General features: G+C 46.4%; 1 protein-coding gene across 3 annotated transcripts; it reads right to left on the reverse strand.

The window, feature by feature from the left end:
* Nucleotides 1-1,196: 1,196 nt before the first annotated feature.
* Nucleotides 1,197-13,813, reverse strand: ccdc80 (coiled-coil domain containing 80). Of its 3 annotated transcripts, XM_084478200.1 has the most exons (11): nt 13,743-13,813; nt 12,469-13,386; nt 11,638-11,835; nt 10,669-11,168; nt 10,023-10,352; nt 9,287-9,443; nt 7,358-7,494; nt 5,846-5,997; nt 4,185-4,288; nt 2,915-2,998; nt 1,197-2,199 (listed from the first exon to the last, which is right to left on the reverse strand). In XM_084478200.1, exons 2-11 carry the CDS (start codon nt 13,175-13,177, stop codon nt 1,889-1,891), a joined length of 2,682 nt encoding a protein of 893 aa, XP_084334326.1. In that variant the 5' UTR covers nt 13,178-13,386; nt 13,743-13,813; the 3' UTR covers nt 1,197-1,888. The 3 variants fall into 3 exon arrangements, with proteins under 3 accessions (XP_084334326.1, XP_084334327.1, XP_084334325.1); XM_084478201.1 differs by having other exon boundaries at nt 10,669-11,165; nt 12,469-13,775; XM_084478199.1 differs by having other exon boundaries at nt 12,469-13,775.
* Between the last annotated feature and the right edge of the window lie 806 nt (nt 13,814-14,619).

Consider the following 14,619-nt stretch of genomic DNA (forward strand, 5'->3'; position numbering starts at 1 on the left):
TCTGAAACCTCAATGTAAGTAGCCTTTCAGGAGGTTACAAGTGTAAATCAAGGGGTCTTGGGTCCTATTTTGCACCCTGCATCTCCCTGTCCATCAAGCTGCTGAATACTGAACAAGTGTTGGACCCATACATTGAAGTCACTTTATTGCACATTGCACACTTTAATCTGAATAATCATACATGCACTTTTATTTATGTCCATCAATAAACATTGTATTTTATTTGTATCATTTTTTACACTTGTCTTCTGCATGCAGCCACAATATATTTGTCTGTCTCTCATATGCATACAATACTGCCTTTTCAACTCTCCTCAACAGTAGTACCACTCATACCCAACATAAAGCTGGCTGTGACTGGGTCACCTGGTTTCTATAGATGTGATTTATTACATAAGTGTAGAAAGTAATCCAATTCCCTGCCATTAGGGGTCTTTAGGTCTTACTCACCTCACATAGCCTGTTTAGAACAGGGTTTAGTTCAGTGACTCTATTTTGGTGATGTTTAGGAAAGTGGAAGTAATTAGATATAACGGTTGATTTTTAAGGTGGCTGCTTAAGCCAATTAAGTTAGTCTTTTCTTCTGTGCAGTTTCGAAAGGCGGCTTATCCTCCTGAACTTGGGGGAACTTGATAAATTTTGTGTCTCGTGTACTGAATGTAGGCCTATTCAGTGTTACTATGTTAAAGTGAGATTTTACCACGAATTATAGCGCCCCCTGTTGTAGCAGCGGTACTAAACTTTTTAGAGACCGCCGTACATCCAGTCTCCGGTCTATTTCTCAGGTTTTCAGGTTTGGAGTGGTTCACTTTTATTTATCTTTTACATTTTATTACATAAAAAATAAGTATTACATTCTAAATTTCATTATATGTGCAATTCTTTGCAATGGGCTTGTTTTTTATACCTGCAATGGTCTAGGAGGAGATAATTACTGAAAATGAGGCAGAAAAACTATAATAAAAATAAACATGATAACAATAGTGTGGCTTGCTTTGCAACAACCTTATTAAGGGAACAATATTGAGTAATTTCAGGTGGTTTTTTAGTAGGTTGGGAAGAACGACACGATAGAGGGAACAACACAATACTGTCAAAACAACGTTTTTATAGATTTCATTCAAATTAATAATTATGTTCAGATCCATATGGAAGACAATTTGAAAATAACTTTTTACCACTAGGTGGCATAATAAACCAACAAATGTTGACAATTTACTGTAAGTCAGTCTCAATTGGAAGTGAAGAAAAGTGTCTTTAGCATAAAAGGAATATCTTATAAATAATACTTTATAGCAGTTTAAACCGTATAATAGAAAAATCATGTGTTAAATTTTCTCCATGTGTTCTCCTGTACCTCAATAGCAACACATGTCCAATAAATAGGCCTACATATATAGTATCTAGAAGATAACTAGTTCTGTATAGTGATATAGTAACCATGTCAATACTGCCCTGAAGTTAGTTATGGAGACAGATAATAAAACGTGCAAAACATCATGACAACAATAAAGCAAAGTCAAGAACTACATATCAGAAACCAAGTTTCATCTATACACCTGTTTCTAATATTTCGTAAAAAAAACTTCATCCTGATCCTTAAATTGCTTTTCTTGCATACGAGGATAAAATAACCAAGGGTATGTGAAAGCAGCAGAAAGCTTCCACTAAGTGCTAAAAAAAACAAAGTACATACAAGGACTCCCCTCCCAACATAACTCCCTTCCTGACCGAGGGGAAGCGTTTGAAGGCACCGGCCATTATGTATCGAGCAGGGGAAACTCACATTACTGCACACGCACACACACACACACACACACACACACACACACACACACACACACACACACACACACGCCACACACACAACTCCAAGTAACCGTTGTCCTTAGTAACCGTAACCCTGGTGATAGCCTTCCTCGTAGCCGTGCTGGTGGTAGCCGTAGCCGCCGTACTCGTCCTCGGGGCAGCGCATGCCCAGCGACTGCTGGATGGCCATCTCCTGCCGTCGGAGCTGCATGGAGTCCACCAGCTCGTAGATGATGGCCATGGACCACATGGGCGAGGGGTACCAGGACTTGACGTTGCCGTCCTTGCCCACCAGCAGCATGGAGAAGTACTCTGGGCTGACCTGGAAGTAGTTCCGGATGTCCTTCACCAAGGAGGGCGACACACCCTCCCGCACCACCGTGGCACTCCCTGCAGTGGGGGGCGGGGGGGGGGGGGGGGGGGGGGGCGGTGGATTTAGGAGAAAACATAAATGAAACCTCAAGTCAGAAAAAGAGGAAAACGGAAAGCATAGAAATGTCTCCCTATAGGGAAAGGGCTTCATGGCGAGCTGGTAAACGGTGGCAAGACCTGCGGAATGAAAAGAGTCAAAACGATCCTATTTCCATCGCGCTACCTTTCGCCTCTACGGCAGCAGAACGCCTGCTTATTCAGCTGTGCTGCGCCATGAAAAGATCCTATCTACGTCAGATGAAGTATTGCTTTTTTTTTTTTATGCGGTTGGCCAATGAAATGATCAAAGGTGAAGCAACCTCATGCCACATGAAGTGGGGGCTGTTTTAAATAGAGAGTCCCCCATGGGGGAAGAGGAGGAGGAGGTGGAAGGTGGCGTTGGTGCACTGGGTTTCTTGAATGTGGAAAGTAAACATGGTGGCTAGCATAGAGAGGGGGTTAACGGAAGGTAAAACTCTCAGCAGAATCTCTGTGGGAAGCGCTGAGCAAAGTTTGGCCAACCTTTCAGCCAATAAATACATGGCAGATTGTGTGTGTGTGTGTGTGTGTGTGTGTGTGTGTGTGTGTGTGTGTGTGTGTGTGTGTGCAGTACATTATGTTTGGACCTGCTGAGATCACGCCCTTTCCCAGGTGAGACAAATGTCGGGAACAGTTCTTTAAATGGGATTCTCACCATTAATCGGGTAGAGTTCCAAGACTCCGCCCATATCTTGTTCTTCAGTGCCAACCAGCTTCAAAATGGAAATGTGCCGCAGACCTGCGTTACCATGGAGATACAATAAAACAAAGAGCAAACATTTTAGATCAGGCCGACGCTTCAAAGCCTCAAAATCAAAAATACGTTATCTACCACACCACACTGATTTGAATCTATACGATGACGTGTAAACAGGTCGGAATATTACAGAAGCCGTCTTTCCAGCTCACTTAAGAGACAGAACGAGGTGCGGAGGTCAGCCCAGCCAGCTGCATCCTCTGTTACAACTTCATGAGAACTGAGCACCTCATGGGCTTTATTATGAGGTGAGAGACTGAAAACTCTGATCAGACAGACCCTCCCGGCCCACAGTGCAGTCAGCCGGACTGGCCTTTGTCTGGGTATAGAAACGCAGGGAGGGAGGGGGGGGGGGGGGGGGGTGCAGCCCAGGTTGGAGGCCCAGCCAAGACCAACACGGCGGGGAAAACACACACACCGTCGCTGGTCTGGAACTGCTGATAAGCAAGGCTAGCCCGTTTCTTTCCCTCACATGATTAAACAGTCTGCACCACATGGGGAAAATCCGTACTTAGGGAGCAGCTGTGTTAAAATACTGTATATACAATCAATGATATACATCAGTAACATGTAGCAGTCTTGAGTAGGTGTTTATGCTATGGTTCATTCTAGGTGATTGTTACCAAACCTTTTGTAAAACCTTTTTGCCTATTTTGTAATTTAAGAACAGCAAACCTTTCAGCAGGGGACCAAAATAATGATTAAACAAAGGTAATGATGATATTGTGATACAAGCAGCCTTGTATAAACATTGTTTATAGGGGAATACCCACACATGCTCGCACGCAAGCATGCAGACACACACACACACACACACACACACACACACAGTTTGATTGCAAGAACATCTGCAAAGCTGCGGTAAACAATAACATTCCTTATTATCAAGCACTCCCAGTAATGGACGTATACATCAACGTATTCTCAAGTGGTCCATGTAACAATCTGGAAGGCCCGGAGAATGAAACTTAGTCCCTTCATTTGTACTCAACTTAAATTCAATAAAAAAACAATAGTTAATTGCAGACAGGCATTTCAACAAATACACGGAAATCTTTCTATTGACTGCACGGATACAACCATCACAGGTCATCTATTGGTTTTGATTGGTTATTGGTGAGTGATTGGTTGTTGATTGTCTGTGATTGGGTGGTGACCAATAACTCACCCAGGTTACAGGCCTGGCTGGCCAGGGCGTAGAGTTGCTGCTGATAAGCCCACTCCTCGTCGTTAGGGGCAGAGATTACAAACAGACGCCGTCTCCAACGGAACCTGCAACAGCCCAGGAAGTTGAAACAAGAGGCGAGCGTTGTTTTGAAATAGTGACCGGAGGCTTGAACCTAAAAGAGCAGTTAGTGCTGGTGTATACCACCGGTATAATCTCATCTCGTATGCGGCAGCAAATGACAACCCCTAATTTAGCTGGAAAATCTGTCAGAGCTCTCTGCTGTCATCAAAATGGAATTTTGGTTTCCATGGGAACAAACAACAGCCTGCCTGTTTTAGACCGTTCCGGAAACGGTGTCACCGCAGTGAATCAATCGGGGGGGTTAACACACTGTGGTCTATATTTTTTAACATCTATATTTTTTTAACATGCATGCAACACGAACAAAGTAAAAACACATAAGCAGACACACACGCACAACAGATTTAGCAATAGGCCACCATTATCAATCAAGTAGACCTCATAAACATTTTGGTGGTGTGTGGTGTGGGGGTGAGCAGCAGATGTATAAGGGGAAATAAAACATACTATGATTAAATGACCACTGACCCTATATGGCCTCAATGCCATGCTCTGCCAGTGGAGCTAGACAGTCCTACAGAGTGGACTTTGTAGTCCTGTCTAGCTCAACTGGCAGAGCATGGCATTAAGACTGTCAGGGATAGGGATTAAATTCCCATACTAGGAAATGTATGCACTTGCAGCATTGTAAACCACTTTGTATGAAAACATCCACCAAATGGGATGTTTGTTTTTTTTTTAGCTAAAGAGCCAAAGAGCAGCTACACATTGAGCCAACGTGTTGGCTGCTACACAATTTAGTTTTTTGGGACATGTGTTAAAGGTGCTTTTGGTAAGATTTAAGAGAAATTATTTTTTGTTTAATTTGCTGGAAATGGCATAGCCAATCCAACATAGCCACTCATCCATTAGTCTGTGAAATGCGCTGTGAGAATATCTGTTTCAAGTCGACTGCGCCTGCCTCCGTATGAGACAATTTCGATTGTCCACCGCTTCTAGCTCGTTTCAGACCAATCAAAGCATTGAAGTGCATGAAATGCAACACCCATATACAACACACTCAATGTGAGAGACATGTAGGGAGGGTGGCATCGTTGTGTGGGTTGTTTAGCTTCAAAATCTTGCCCTCTTTTCTGCTCTCTCTTTACAACTCTGGAATCTCAGTTATAGCACCTTCAACACGTGTTCATTTGTTAGCGGTTCATCATCAGCAGATCGGCTACAATTGTGAATGCGCTGTGTCAATTAAATACACGCATCTACGCGCATTCACGGGGGTGGCAGTAGCTCAGGAGGCAGAGCGGGTTGGCTGGTAACCGCAAGGTTGCTAGTTCAATCCCCGGCTCCTCCTAGCCGAGTGTCGAGGTGTCACTGAGCAAGGCACCTAACCCTTACTGCTCCCGACAAGCTGGCCGTCGCCTTGCATGGTTGACTCAGCCGTCGGTGTGTGAACGTGTGCGTGAATGGGTGAATGGCCGGCGATATTGTAAAGAGCTTTGAATAAAAATCCATAGTCCATCACAGTCCATCCATAAATACATTAGCGTTGTCATCGTTCTCGGCAGTGGAGGCGGCCGCACCTGGACAGGAAGTTCTCCAGGGAGCGGGGCTTGTCGTCCTTCTTACACTCGGTGCCGTCCCTGTTCTGCAGCTCCATCTCCCGGATGCGGGAGGAGAAGGTGTCGACGTAGTTGAACACGGCCTTCATGGTGATGGGAACCTCGTAGGATTGCTGCCGGAGGGAAATGGAAAAACAGGAGAACGTGGGGCGCTGTGTGGCGGGTTTATTCCAAAGAAATAATCAACAAAGGTTCAATCGCAATTTATTCCAAGATGTTTGTTTTGGATGGGGGGGCGGAGGTGTCAATGGGAAAGACAGAGACTAAAACATGTTGAAACGGTTTGAATAAACTGATAAAGACTTTACAGTTACTTCAAAGTACTCTGGCCCAGCATAACCCAGTTGATTTGACCAAAAGCCAACCCCGGCATGAAAAGCCTCTTTGAGATACTCAGCAGCTCGTATAAACACACAGACAGACGCATGTCTAAACATAGACTCACAAACGCAGATGACTACTCACACACACACACACACACACACACACACACACCCCCATTGAATCACACTTTACTATATTCAAGCAACCGTATGTACACAAAGCCCACCTTCTCACAAATATGCTGACTATGCTGTTGTGGTCATTGAACTCTTTCAAGCCTCTCTTTCCTGAACTCTCTCTCTCTCTCTCCCTCCCTCGCTCTCTCTCTCAGTGTCTCTCGGCCTCTCCCTCCACCCACTGCCCTGTACTTTAACAGACTTCCCTGTCTTTGCTTCTGTCAGCAGGCGGACCAAACACCAGGGTCTTTGTTGAACCTGTCTGAAAAACAGCCTGGCACAGACACACACACACACACACACACACACACATACGCACACACACTCACATACACACACAGATGTTGAGCAAATGTGGTGCGTGAATAAAAACAGCGTTGCGTGTAATAAAACCGCTGAGGCAGGACGTTGACAGAGCAAAGATGGGGAGGAAGAGAGAGAGAGATAGAGAGAGACAGAGAGAGAGACAGATAGACAGAGAGAGAGAGAGAGAGAGAGAGAGAGAGAGAGAGAGAGAGAGAGAGAGAGAGGAGAGTAAACGATGGGGTGAGTGGAATTAAGTGAAAAATAGGATTGGTTACTGTGTGTCTGTTGGGGATAGCGTAGTGCTGAACCCTGCTCCCCTGCACTCCATAGCAGGCATCATAATAGGGGAAATGTGAGTAGAGAAGTAGTAGAGGGACAGGTTCAGCAAATACAAATGTCTGGAGGATCACCGAGTCTCAACCGATTACATTACTATAAGCAGAGGTGATGACAGAGTAAAGATTGAACACCCCAGAGGTTCTCCTCCAGAGGAAGGTGTTTTTAAAACTGACCCATGAGTGCAGCCAGCGTGTTGAGTTAAATTAACTCTGTGCAATGTCAACACATTTTTTATTCATTTCATTTTTCCGCATCTAATGGAGCAGTGGAACTCATTTCCGTGGGCCTGAATGGCTGTTGGCAGCCTGAATGGAGTTGTTAAAGTTACCTTGACTCTCATGTCGGTGTCGGTGAGGACCATGTAGAAGTCATTGTGGATCATTCCGAACTCCTTCCTCAGCTCTATGATGAGGTCTTGGTTCACCAGGTCTTCCTGACGCAGGCCATTCATTGGCTTATCATTCTCTGGGAGAGAGAGAGACAACACACACAAGGTCCATTCTGTGTAAGAGATTGCAGTTGTGAGTGAATAGGGGAAACATGAGGCAAGGAGAAATAGATGGATGACCTTTATCAGCAATCACAGCAGACACATCTTCACAATGTGTCTCCTATAATTGCAAGTGGAAAAAAAGTCCAGGAATTGTATGTTTATGTGTTTGACATTAAACAAAAGCCAGATAGGAAATGGTGCAATTTTTATATATAACAAATGTATAAATAATAATAATAAATACAACTACATGTTATCGTATTGTAATGTGTTTGAAACGCTACAACGAAATCTCCCTTAAAACAGTTCTAAGGAATCTCTCTTGAAAAGGTTCTTCAACAAAGTACATCTAACTATTACCTAGGTCCAGCTTATCTTTGAATGGAAGCTTCCCTCATTAACAGCTCAGAGACCTACTGTAAATTGGGTTTATATGGGGTTAAATTAAAATCTGAATCCATACACAGACACACACCCACACGCTGACACACACACACACACACAAACACATACACATGTATGTCATATCAATGTATGAATGTAAAATAAACAGCATATTCAGTCGACAGAAGAAGCAGACCCTGACATTATACAAACACAAAAGGTTACCGACCATTAAAGTACCACACACACACACACACACACACACACACACACACACACACACACACACACACACAAACCCAACTTCACAGACTCAAACACAGACATAAAAAGACAAGCACACACACAGCAAGGGAGAGGTGAGTGGAACAAGGACGTAAGAGCCATGTGAGCCTAGGCCAGGGGCATGTGTGTGTGTGCATGTGTGTGTGTGTGTGTGTGTGTGTGTGTGTGTGTGTGTGTGGGTGTTTGACTTCACCTCAGGGATTTTTCCAGCATGCCGTCTGGATAGACCCCTGTTGTTGTGTGACGTGACAGACTAATAAAGATTTTTGAATTGGGTTCCTATATGCTGACATTTACACGCATACTGTGTGTTAACCACGGCCGAGAGGTTAACGCAATCATTAAAGGTTCCCAAATACAATGGCTCTGCTTAGAAGAGAAAACGAAAAAGCACATGTTGCCGAAACAGCAGCGGTTTCCCTCTGAACAAGTAGCACTGAGAAAGTTAATAAAAAACAGGCTTTGAGAACCCTTCATAATTGTGTGATGACCTCACGGTAAAAGCGTGTGTAATGTGGGTGGGTGGGTTTGGGGCGTGTGATTTAGTAACTCTCTCCAAATTACATGTTGGTTCTAGAGTTTAGTGCCATGTTTGTGATGGCACTCAATGCGATGGCTTTGACCTGTATGTGTGTGTGTGTGTGTGTGTGTGTGTGTGTGTGTGTGTGTGTGTGTGTGTGTGTGTGTGTGTGTGTGTGTGTGCGTGCGCATATGTGTGTGTGTCTGCATGTATCGTTGGAGCGCTCCACCCTGTTTATACAGCAGTTAGGATAATAATGAAACAGTTGCTTGGGGGGCCAGTTCTTAGTCCTAATTGACTTATGTATATCCCGACTGGAAGATAGAGCGTGAAATCAGTCATCAGTGTGACGTCTGTATGATGTAGTGAGAAGGGGCAAGAGAAAACAACATTGGTTTCTGGGTTTTTTTTCCCCATAAACTGGAAGGATGGAACAAAAGTTTTTATACAGTTTAAAGGTGGTGAAGTATTAGCTGTAGAGGAAGGGAGGAGAGGAGGAGAGGAGGGCAGAGGAAGGCAAGGAAGAGAAGAGAAGCAACAAGGCCGCAAAAAAGAACCAATCCACCATTACACACCTAGCTGGTAGTGGTCAATCTTCATGGTGGAGTTTGTGAGGGAGCCAAAGAAGGTGATGATGGTGACCTTTCTGAAGGCCATCTCGCACACCGACTCCAGGTACTCATCCCTCTGCTGGATATACATGTCGCTGTCCTCCCCGGGCGATGTAATCAGCTGCAGGAGAGGGGGAAAGGGAGGAGCTTAGCGGTCAAGTAGCAGTCAGGCCGACACTTCACACACTCACACAAACACCCACACACACACACAAACACAAACACATGCAGGGGTATCCCCGAATGGAAACGTGCACATGCTTAGACACCCTGACAACAGTAGTGCGCGTTGTGGCGACGTGTTTACATTCGACTGGGAAGGAAGGAAGGGGAGTGAAGGGGCGGAGGGAGGGGGGTGACTTCCCACCCCGCCCTTGCCACCGATTAGATACCAATGCGAGGAATTGTTTTCCAAAATGTTAGCCATGCACTCATCCCCTGAAAACTCCTCAGTGCCACCGTTTGTTTCGCAACACACAAAGGCGCTGCACTGTTCTAGATGTTCCGCGTCCATCCAAGGATAACACGGAACATGTGTCTGAGTTTTGCTATAATGGATGCACTTTATTGTGCATTAAAAAGGTCACGTGACGCCGAGGTCGGTTGCCTGCGACCGGCCTCTGAAGACGGAGCCGGTAACAGAGGGCCATTGTGGGATTCGAGGGGGCTCCTGTGATGTGTTGCGATGACCTCATCTCACCAGCAGTCTCCTCTTGTTCTGAAAGTAGTCCAGGAAGGCGGCCAGCGTTCCCTTGGGAGGAGGAGACGGCTTCTTGGTCGGCTTCTGGTACTCCTTCTCCAAGTGCTTGGACGCCTTGGACTTTCCGTTCTTCTTCCCCCCCCTCCCCCCTCTCTCACCCTTTTTGGCCGAGCGGTCGCCGCCCTTCTTCTTCTTCTTGAGGTGCTTGTCGTGCTTCCCCTTGCCCTTCCGCGCGGGGCCCGTGTCCGCGTTGCCGTCGGGCTCCTGGGTCTCGACGGCCGTGGGCGCGCTCACCTCCTTCTGTTTGTCCTCGTAATGGTTGGTCAGCAGCTACGCGCGCGCGCACACACACACACACACAGACACACACACACACACACACACACACACACACAGCAAAATGCATATTAAAGACAGAAAGAACATCTGATGTGTGGTTGAAGTGATGAGGTAAATAAGAAGTAAGTAGGCGTCATATTTGATTTGGCAATATTTAACACAACCTAGAGTATTTATCGGAATATGCAACAAGCCTCCAAGCCAAACCTTCCCCCTTAAGAAAAAAATCGTCCTTATGACTTCCTTAGGACTCGGTAAAACATTGTAGGATCTTATTGTCTCAAGGTCTACAGCTCCCCCTCCTGACCTTCTCTCCAGCGATCTTCCTCTTGCCGGGCTTGGTTTTGGACGGTCTCTGTACGACAGGGACCAGGCCGGCCTGCCTGCGACCGTCCGCACCCTTGTCCGTGCGGTTATCCCCAGCCGGTGTGGGCTTCAAGGGGGTTCTCTCCCTCTCTCTGCGGCTGTAGGAGTCCGGCTCCGCAGTGGCTTGGGGCGGCGGCGGAAGCCAGCTGTGGGTGGGGGCCGTTGACGTCTGTCTCTGCGTGGTGGTTGTGGTGGTGCTGGTGGTAGTGCTGGTGGTGGCGGGGCGTCTGGTGGTGGTAGTGGTTCTTCGGGTGGTGGTTGTGGTAGGTTTGGGGGTGGTGGTGGTGGTGGTCGCTCTGGTGGTAGTGGTGGTTGTGGTGGGTCTGGTGGTTGTTGTCGTTGTTGCGGTCGTAGTGGTGGTCTGGGGCGGTCTTCTCATTGTTTTTTTGGGGAACTCCTTGCGTTCCGGTTTCTTCTCCACGGATGGGTTGACCGAACCTGCTATAGTCAGAGATTTGTTTTAGAAGTTAAATACAGAGATACTATGTGGTTGTTTTTGTTGTTCCTCTGTTGTGTGATGGCAAATTAATTTCCCGCTGGAGGATCAATTTAATTAACCTTATCATATATTTCACATCCATAATTCTGTACTTTTGCCCATTCCATATTTCATTTGAGGAAACAGGGGACTGTATTTATGTTACAAATAATACATCCTAACAGGTAGAAACATTAAACCATATATATTATTATTCATCCTAAAAGCTACGCCCCTCGGATTATGGCCACGGTTATGGCTTCACCTATCTAGCATCTCCCAGTCTCTCCAGTCACTAACATAGCATTACGGCGTTCCTGTGGAAAGCTGTTAAAACAGAATTATCTCCTACCACGCCCCCCCCCCCCCACCCCCACCCCCAGTCTTCTCCCTCTCTCTCTCTCTCTCTCTCTCTCTCTGTCTCTCTCTCACCTGTGAGCACGCCCTCTTCCACCTGCCCCTCCACGCCGGCTCCTTTGCACTTCTGGACGAAGCCCTTCTGCCGCAGCTTCTCCAGCCGGCGCGCGGGCGACTGGTCGATGACCTCGTATACGGCCTCCAGCCTCACCGGGTAGGGGTAGCGCTCCTCCACCTGCAGGGTCTTCTTCAGCAGCACCATCCCGAACTTCCCTACGCGCGCACCGCACATGTTGTTATGGTCTAGTGTTAGTAAAAGGTGCAGTAGCCTGTAGGTGAGATTGACATGTTTTGTGGGTGGGAATTTCTGTATAAACTGTTAAAGAATAAAGAGTCATCCAAATTATATACAATTAGGTGCATATATTTGAGTAATAAAGGTACAATAACATACAACAAACATACACACACACATACAATAACTGTCCCATTACAGTGTCTATTGGGGAGAGGAATGAGCTGTGAGATTGACTACGTTAAGACCGCTCCCGACTCATTCCTGACCAATCAGAGCATCTCTTCCCTGATTGGTTTAGGCAACCTATATTGCCTTGCAATCACAGGTGCATAATTGGAATATTTGTCAATGGTGGCGAAATGTAGACAGAGAGCTCTCTCTTAACAACTCTGAGCTCCTACTCCTACTCATAAATTTGGTTAAAGGCATCACACAGCAGTTTCGGGACTTTGCATCACCTCACAATAAAGTTAATGTCCATGTTTAATATTACTATTGTTTTATTTGGTGTATGTATTCTGAGGGGTGGAGGGTCAGTTGGGTCATTATAGTCAATAAGAGCCAAGAGGCATGCAGACTTCTAGAAGTGATAAATTGAATCATTTTACCCTTCTCTAATTTGAGGAAGGTCATGAGTCTGGGGATGAGGCCGGTGTCCAGGGGCTCCTCCATCACCTTGCCCTCTGGGGTGACCCTCCTCACTTTGCCGCCCATCTCCCCTTCCTGGTGGAAGATGACCACCTGGTGCACGTGGCGCTCCGCCAGCTCGCAGTAGACGTCAGGCTTCAAAAGGGACATCATCATGCGGTAATAACCATCGGACTCATGTGGTGCCGAAATCACCAGCACGCGGTTTTTCCCGGCAAAGCTGGCGAGCAAATTGGGCGAGCTGGAACCGCTCGGCACCCGAGAGAATCTCGGTCTCGCCCCAAGAGGAGTCGCCTCGTCTTTGATCATAGCGTTCTGCCGGGGGACGCTCCCCAGCCCAGGTTGTTGGGTTCCTCCAGATCCGGGCCGACGACTAACACCTCTTCTCCTCTGCGGCAACCCCGTCCTGACCGGGTCATCGACATTCTGGTCAGCCTGCAACACTTCCCCGTGTTTCTGGCCCGAAACCGATATCGCTGACCCGGAGCCGGGGCGCAACCCCGCTCCGAAGCGCCGCTCCTTACCCGTCGCGCCAGGTTGTGTTTGGAGACGTCGCTGTCTCGTGCGTCTGTGCGACTGAATTTGCCTGGCGTGAGCCTCCTGGTCGGCATCACCTGTCCATGCCAGAAGAGACACTAGAGCGACGCTGAGTAGTAATTTCCCCAGCATTCTCGGGGGGGATGGCAAAAGTTAAGACTCGCAAGTGAGCAAATCCTTACTTTCGGCAGCGCGTCTCTAGCGCGTCGGTTTGTTTATGAACCAACTCCAGAGGAAGACATGCGCTGCAGAAAAAAACGCATAATAAACGTGTCTGTTCTAAAGCATATATAGTGGGCTACCTTACGCGATGGAAACCCACTGGGGCCTTGTGGTATATTCTGAAATGAACACAAAGCAGGTGCAAAAGTATTCATTCGCGAATTCCAGAATGTCAGTAAAACTCACGTTGTCAATTTGATTCCATTCAAAATGACGTCGTGAATTTGTAGCCCGTTAAAGAATATATGTGAGGTCATCATCCAAACATCATTTATGAAACTAAATTGCAGACGTGGGAAAAATAAATAAAAAGTAGAGCAAAATGGATTACGACTGTCCCATGCGTTTAAGCTCAAAGTAATAACATTAAATAATAAAAACAAAGCTTATAATATGTAAATGTCCCAATCGACAGAGATGATCTACTTGCAAAAGTTCGGCGTCTCTCGCTGCGCTCGGCTTTGGAGGGACCTACGTGGAGTCTGAGTGTGTAGTAGGAAGCTCTGGTTTCTCCGCTCCTGTTGGCCAGAGAACTCTCTGGCTTTCCCAGAACTATCCACAGCAGAGCAGACCGACCTCAGCCTCCTGAGTCGGGGAGCGTCAGGACCTGACTCTGGAAGCAGGGTTGCCAGTTCAGACGGATAAACCCCCTAAACAAGTTGTACTTAATTGAAAGTAATGTTGGCTGTAATTCTAGACAGTTGGCTTTAACTGCGTAAAAGTGTGGGTTAAATTGAATTTATTTTTTACTTTTCCTTAGTTTTTTTTTTTAAATTATTTTCTGTACACAATTCTCGGTTTGAGTCTAGTTTGACGGATATACGTTTTAACATACTGGCAACCTCCCCTGGCAACCCCCACTGGTCGGCTAGTAACAAAAAGTTGGAGTCATTGGCGTCATCAGTGGCGGTGGGTTATATGGCGCTAGGGCGCTGCCCCTCCGTGAAATATCCGCTCGAATCTGCCAACTTTGAATAATCTATTATAAATACGAAATAAATCGAAATAAAATGGAAAATGTGTGTAGTTCAAAACGTGACGCAGCTTTTACTTCTTCGCCACCTACAGAGTTTGCTATTGTCGAGTGTTGCAACCTGTAATGGGTTTTTATAGCATGAGGGCTGTGGGAGAACCTTCAGTCGCACTAGGTGGGAAGACCTCTCCTGAGCCGTCGCCTAGGAGGGGGGGGGGGGGGGGGGGGGGGTTGGGGGGAGGGTACTGGTTTCTCTTCGGCCCGGGGCTTAACCTGTGCCTCTCTCTTTTTATTAACCAAGAACAACAAGGTTAGACCTACATTGTGAAATTAAATGCAATGTTTTTTTTGTTTTTTTTTTATACAAAATATAACACCC

The sequence above is a fragment of the Micromesistius poutassou genome (assembly GCF_964030765.1).
Source record: "Micromesistius poutassou genome assembly, chromosome: 14".
NCBI lineage: Eukaryota > Metazoa > Chordata > Actinopteri > Gadiformes > Gadidae > Micromesistius > Micromesistius poutassou.